Genomic DNA, 7,521 nt, shown 5'->3' on the forward strand with positions numbered 1-7,521 from the left:
TTCCTCCACCCTCAACGTCATAACGTTTGACGCAAGGGCGGGGCACAGAGACAGTGATTTCGGTGGCTTCACCACCACGAACCCGAAGGAAGTGACACTGACATCAGTGTCCTCAGAACGTTGAGGGTGAGTTTTATTATATAGGATAAGAAAACCAGATGTAGAAAGATAGCCTTCTTTCGTTTAGCTACCAACTTGATCAGTTTTCAAAGGGACTTCATGTAACTAGCTCCTACAGAACATGTCATCAATTCTTTAACCTCTAAGTTACTTCTTGCTACTTATTCACAGTGGATCTGTGCAGGCCTTTGTGGCCACAGCCGGTAAGGAGAGCAGAGATCAGCTAAGCCAGGTTTACCAATGTCTTTTTTAGACCTGCACGGGAATAAGGGTCGCAGGAATCCCGGCGGCCGTGGAAGTGTATACTGGACTTGTGCCAGCCTCTCACCTACTGAGTACCAAGTTCTTTGAGTGCTATCTCCTCCGCCTCCTCCTCGCTTTAACAGAACAGATGCGGAAAGTCTCCATTAAGGCGATGGTAGAGACACAAATTGTGACGAAATTCAAAAAGGTGTGGGATGAACACAAAGGACCTCTAATTAGAAAATGGATGTGACGCATAGATGGCGACTCTCTGCTCTGATAACTAGGGCCGATACCAGGTAGACTTGTACTGTCTGTCTCTCATATATGGCAATCTGGTTTAGGATGGGCTGGAAAGGGCTTAGGCAGCAACTTTAGCAGCTGGAACATGAAGACAGTGTTGGACAGACTTTTACGGTCTGTGTCCCACAACTGAGATGATGAATAGGCTGGAGTGGGCTTCGAGGGAACATACGGATAGGGCCAGGCGGACTTCTATGGTCTAAGAAACGCCACAGAAAGACCATAATCAAGTATATAATATCACGTTCATTGTTGATGTAATCATTAATTAATGAGTGTGACTACTGGGCAGACTGGATGGACTGTTTCGGTTTTTATCTGCTGTCACTTACTATGTTACTATTAATCCTCTCTGTTCCTGGGCTAATGAACAGATCCCAGCTCTGACACAGGCACAAACATCAGATGTCACCTGACCTACTGGCACATGCATGTGGCGACCTCTTCACACACAGTGTCAGTGAATCAGAGAAGTCTTACATGTGCGCACCAGTGTTCCAAGTTCCAAATTCCGTTCTTTCCTTGCCTGCAGTGCTGCGGCTCAAACCCAGAGAGACGACCAGAATTTGTTTTATATATATATCATTAAATTCTTGTAGGACTGGGTGGGGACAGATTAAATTCTTGTGGGGACAAGTAAGATTTCTATCCCCTTGCAACTCTCTAGTCTGATTTTCAAGCTATCCACAATGAATATGCATGAGAGAAATTTGCATGTACTGCCTCAATTGTATGCATATTCATTGTGGGTATCCTGGAATCCTGACTGGCTGGGTGCATCCCAAGTACTGAGTTGAGAACACCTGAAGGCCAGTAATGTTATAGAATTTTTTTTCAAACTCCACAATCTTCAGTGTGGTAGCACCAATTACTATAGTAGTATTCTGAATTATGCCACTGAACTCACAAAAGGGACCACAATCCACAATTCCATGTTATTCTTTGGTAAGCAGTTCAGCAAATATATTAATTCAACTTTTCTGAATGCCCCCTCCCCAAACATAACTGGGTACACTAACAATACCATTTTGCCATTAGCTTTTAAGAACTTCCTTACGATAATCAGTCTTTTTCTCTAGCTCTATGAATTTGATGACAGCACACTCTTGCATAAATTGAAGCAGCCTTCAGAATTGTCAAAGCACTGCTTACTCCCCCCTTTCAGAGCATAGAAGCAATTTTCTAGTGAGAAATGAATGACACTCGATGCATGCTACGGTTCTTCCCAACTTGTTACAAACATTAAACTGAGTGAGAAAAAGAAGGCAGTGAAATATGTGCTAGGACATACAGTGGTGGAAATAAGTATTTGATCCCTTGCTGATTTTGTAAGTTTGCCCACTGACAAAGACATGAGCAGCCCATAATTGAAGGGTAGGTTATTGGTAACAGTGAGAGATAGCACATCACAAATTAAATCCGGAAAATCACATTGTGGAAAGTATATGAATTTATTTGCATTCTGCAGAGGGAAATAAGTATCCCCCACCAACCAGTAAGAGATCTGGCCCCTACAGACCAGGTAGATGCTCCAAATCAACTCGTTACCTGCATGACAGACAGCTGTCGGCAATGGTCACCTGTATGAAAGACACCTGTCCACAGACTCAGTGAATCAGTCAGACTCTAACCTCTACAAAATGGCCAAGAGCAAGGAGCTGTCTAAGGATGTCAGGGACAAGATCATACACCTGCACAAGGCTGGAATGGGCTACAAAACCATCAGTAAGACGCTGGGCGAGAAGGAGACAACTGTTGGTGCCATAGTAAGAAAATGGAAGAAGTACAAAATGACTGTCAATCGACAAAGATCTGGGGCTCCACGCAAAATCTCACCTCGTGGGTATCCTTGATCATGAGGAAGGTTAGAAATCAGCCTACAACTACAAGGGGGGAACTTGTCAATGATCTCAAGGCAGCTGGGACCACTGTCACCACGAAAACCATTGGTAACACATTACGACATAACGGATTGCAATCCTGCAGTGCCCGCAAGGTCCCCCTGCTCCGGAAGGCACATGTGACGGCCCGTCTGAAGTTTGCCAGTGAACACCTGGATGATGCCGAGAGTGATTGGGAGAAGGTGCTGTGGTCAGATGAGACAAAAATTGAGCTCTTTGGCATGAACTCAACTCGCCGTGTTTGGAGGAAGAGAAATGCTGCCTATGACCCAAAGAACACCGTCCCCACTGTCAAGCATGGAGGTGGAAATGTTATGTTTTGGGGGTGTTTCTCTGCTAAGGGCACAGGACTACTTCACCGCATCAATGGGAGAATGGATGGGGCCATGTACCGTACAATTCTGAGTGACAACCTCCTTCCCTCTGCCAGGGCCTTAAAAATGGGTCGTGGCTGGGTCTTCCAGCACGACAATGACCCAAAACATACAGCCAAGGCAACAAAGGAGTGGCTCAGGAAGAAGCACATTAGGGTCATGGAGTGGCCTAGCCAGTCACCAGACCTTAATCCCATTGAAAACTTATGGAGGGAGCTGAAGCTGCGAGTTGCCAAGCGACAGCCCAGAACTCTTAATGATTTAGAGATGATCTGCAAAGAGGAGTGGACCAAAATTCCTCCTGACATATGTGCAAACCTCATCATCAACTACAGAAGACGTCTGACCGCTGTGCTTGCCAACAAGGGTTTTGCCACCAAGTATTAGGTCTTGTTTGCCAGAGGGATCAAATACTTATTTCCCTCTGCAGAATGCAAATAAATTCATATACTTTCCACAATGTGATTTTCCGGATTTAATTTGTGATGTGCTATCTCTCACTGTTACCAATAACCTACCCTTCAATTATGGGCTGCTCATGTCTTTGTCAGTGGGCAAACTTACAAAATCAGCAAGGGATCAAATACTTATTTCCACCACTGTAACTGGTTAAAGATGCTGATCTCAACTATAATGGTCAAGCAGTTGTGACATGTCAGGCCTGCTCAAAATATAACCAACAAGGTACCATGTGGAAGCATCGAAGAACAAACAATGAAGGGAGGCACAGTGCTAGTGTGAAAAAGTAGGATACATACTTAAACCTCAATGTATTTTCTAAATGGAACAAATACCTATTTCATATAATTGTCACTTCTGATAAAAGGTGCACAACTATGAAGTCAACAGCTGTCAACTAGATGTGCTTTTCTCTTGTGTATAACTCTGTTAGTAGTCTATTATAAAAAGTAGACTGATACATATATATAAAAACAAAGAAATAATTTATTCAAATCAAGATAAAAACAGTACCCAACGTGGCCACGTTTCGCCCTCAGGCTGCGTCAGGGATAAAACTACAAATAAAAACTTTCCATGTATCACAAACTCTACATGGGCTGATCAAGATGGGATTAATGTATATCTTTTTAATTTTGTTTTAGGCTTTTTTTGAAGGGGTATGTTGATCACCCCTGATTTTTAGGTATGTATTGATACATTATTGGATTTGATTAAATCCATTCAACGTTTTATACACTTTTATATGTTTGGAAAGTAGTTTGTCTTATCTCCTCCATTTTACTTTTGAATGTGTAATGCATTTATTGTACTTTATTTTATCATTTGCTGTTATGACTTTTTATATATTTGAGAAGATTTATAAATATATATATATATATATGTGTGTGTGTGTGTACATAACTTGAGATGATGTTATCACTATTTTTATGCTTTTATTTGTAGTTTTACCCCTGTCGCAGCCTGAGGGCGAAACGTGGCCACGTCGGGTACTGTTTTTATCTTGGTTTGAATAAATTATTTCTTTGTTTTTATATATGTGTATCGGTCTACTTTTTATAATAGACTTTTATGTAGCAAGTAGACTGTTGCCTTTTTTGTTTTTCTTTTTAACTGTTAGTAGAATTGTCAATGTTTATTTAAAACTTGTTTTGATATATATTTGAAATGTTCTATATCAATTTACAACACTAATAATCAAATAAAAAGAAAGGGCAGAACAAGATAATGCAAGGAAGGGGCTGCCAGTCTTAACCATACTCAAGAGAAGCTTTGATCAATCAAATAATGCCTGTTTAAAAAAAATAATAATAAAATAGGACTTTTCAGATCTGTTTTAAATCTGGGGAGTGTGGAAGTTTGGGAAAGGAGTTGTATAATTTATAAGACTATACATAACCTACTTCAAAAGTCTTACAGAAACAATTCAGAAAAAGAATAATAAAAGCTACATTTATTTCTAAGCAAACAGTTTACAGTTCAGATAAAGTTCTAGATTAACTGATCAGACTGAGGGCATCTCATATACAGAGAGAGATCAGCACAAACTTTTCTTTGAATTATTAACTTGCCCCTTTCTTTCCCCCACTGCTTCTTCTAGGTGTTACTGTTAAGCAATATATTCTAGATTTTTTTTTTTATTTTGTCCTTGTAAAAAATAAAAATCATAAAAGGAATGTACAACATAAAATTATAGTAGCACTCCACTATCTTCAAATAAACAAAAAAACCTCTCCTGCAAGAGATTCTGATAGGGTTCAGTATAGTGGCACCCTCCAAATCATTCTGAGAATAATTAAATAGAATGTTTAGATCTACTAAAGTGTGCTACCACATTATCACACACACAATGTGCGTTATTTACTGCAAATCCCATTTAGGCAATGTAAACAATTTACTAATTACCTACATTAAGGGCATTAGAACGCTAAAGGGGTCCTTTTACTAAGCTGCAGTAGGCACTATGGAGTGATTACTGTAACTTATAAGGTCTTACCAAAGGGCGCACAAAGGCATCCCGTGTTAAGTTTCAAATGTGTACACAACCCACATACTAAAAGTATTTTGGTTTTTGGCCAACGGCGTGTGTCTGGGGCAGAGAGCATTTCTCTATCAGCGCTTTGGCATTACCACCCACTGATTAGAACAGGATTGGCGCAAGCCCTTACCACCTACAAAATTAGTGGCGGTAAAAGCTCCATTGTTAATGATCATGCACTAATGGCAACATTAGCGCATAGCCATTAATTTGGAAGCTAGAAAAATTAGTCATTTTCCAGCAGCAGTAGAAATGGCCTTAGCGTGTGAGAAAGACCCCGCATTAACCTATTAGTGCCCAATGTTCCCATAAGAAGCCATATAGGAACAAACTGATTTGTACCCATATGGGAACAGTGGGCACTAATGAGTTATGGGCACACTAAGGCCACTTTCTATTGCAGCTTTATAAAAGGACCACTAAAGCAAAATAGTTTAGCAACCTTGGCCCATAGCGCTGTCAGCTATGTTGTAAAGCTGAGACCCTACCACAAAGTAGTGGTGATTATTTGTATTATATGATACACTGCTATCTCCTACATTAATATATAAATCAAAATGAAAAACCGTGGTCTCCGTGATTACTTTAGCCACAAGCTGAACTAGTACACCGATACTACTAATCCATGTGGCCACCAAACTTGAGAAGGTTTTCTTCCAGTCTGATAGTAACCCACCCCTCTTGTTTCAAGGGGGGGGGGGGGGGGAGAGACTTCAATTTCAACACCAGTGGCACAAGCACACCACCTAACGAACATCGAACAGTAGTAGGCCTTCTTTTACACTTGTTTTACCTCCAGTAATTTCAAATAGAGCCCCGGCCATACAGTTGTGAAGTCTCCAGATTAAACATTTACAATACAACAGAATATGTAAAACCAACGCGCTTCAAGTTTCTGTTGAAAACAGCAGCCTCTCCCCCCACCCCAGCCCCTCCCAACAACAACAAAATAATAATAATAAACCACCATCTGAAAAGGCCAGGACCAGATAGGTGGTATATACATTCCCGATCAGACAGAAAAATCAGTAATATTAATTCACAGTGCAGGCCCCTCACCAAAAAAGAGCCAACACCATGGCCTTCCCTCCTCATACCACAGGTGTCTGCTGCTCGCTCCCTATCGGGCTTTCTTTCGTCCCTCACCCTGACCCCTCTGGCCTTCTTCCTGTTCCCATCCTAACTTCCCCACGCCAAGGGCCTCTCTCCCTCTTTTACCCCACACTCGGGGCCTCTCTCTCCTCCGCACCACAGACCTCTTTTCCCTTCCCATCCTCGATCTTCCGTTTCACTACCCGCTCCGCACAGGCCTCTCGCGCTTTTTCTTTCGGCCCTGCGTCGCCACCCTTCCCCCCTCCCCGGGTTCCACCTCCCCTGCCTCCTCCGAAGTTTCTCACCTCCTGGTTGAAAGCGTTGACCGCATCCATTTTGAGACAAACTGCGCGCGGAAGGATCCAGCGCTGCAACGTACTCAATCCCGACTGCTCCGCTCCACCATGTCCGAGTCGCGGCGGCGGCCACGACTCGATGACCCTACCCGGCGCACGCTCTCTCCCCGCACAAGATGGCCACCCCCACGTTCCCCCAAGGCTTTCTGGGATTGAACGGCCCTCCACACAGTTCAGCCGACGTCCGAGGGAAACCCTATGTTGTTGCGTCACGTGTGTGAAGCTTCACCGACCACTGGTGACGGTCACTCAGAAAAGATCGTAATTAAACCTTGGGAAACGGGAGAACGAAATATCATTTCTGAAAGTTTCTCCGTTTCTGAGCTTCTGTTTTTCCTATTTCCTCGGCACACAGTAGTTCCGGACTGAATCCGGCTCCATGCCCCCATCAAAGATGGCTTCCGCATCACGTGCTCAGTCGTGTCAGTTAGGCCTTGCTATGACATGTAAGCTGGCAACCAATTCAAAGACAACCCGCCTAGTAGTTAAGCAGAGACGTAGCAATCTTATTTGTATCCGCCCAAATAATGGTCACAGTAATCTGCATATTTTAGTCATGGGTACAATGCCCTACCCCAAAGAGTTTACAATTTAAGTGGGTACTTGAGGCAAAGGGTGGTAAAGTTACCCAGTTA

General features: G+C 42.7%; 1 protein-coding gene across 4 annotated transcripts in view; it reads right to left on the bottom strand.

Annotated features, from left to right (window-relative positions):
- The window catches only part of SCAF4 (SR-related CTD associated factor 4), a 314,126-nt gene extending 306,869 nt beyond the window's left edge, over nt 1–7,257 (bottom strand). For all 4 annotated transcript variants that reach the window (XM_030202137.1, XM_030202136.1, XM_030202135.1 and 1 more), the window contains exon 1: nt 6,836–7,257. In XM_030202137.1, the coding sequence (XP_030057997.1) occupies nt 6,836–6,865 (30 nt within the window). In that variant the 5' untranslated portion in view covers nt 6,866–7,257. The remainder of the gene's footprint in view (nt 1–6,835) is intronic.
- Nucleotides 7,258–7,521: the final 264 nt, after the last annotated feature.

Source organism: Microcaecilia unicolor, chromosome 4 (genome assembly GCF_901765095.1).
Source record: "Microcaecilia unicolor chromosome 4, aMicUni1.1, whole genome shotgun sequence".
Classification (NCBI taxonomy): Eukaryota; Metazoa; Chordata; class Amphibia; order Gymnophiona; family Siphonopidae; genus Microcaecilia; species Microcaecilia unicolor.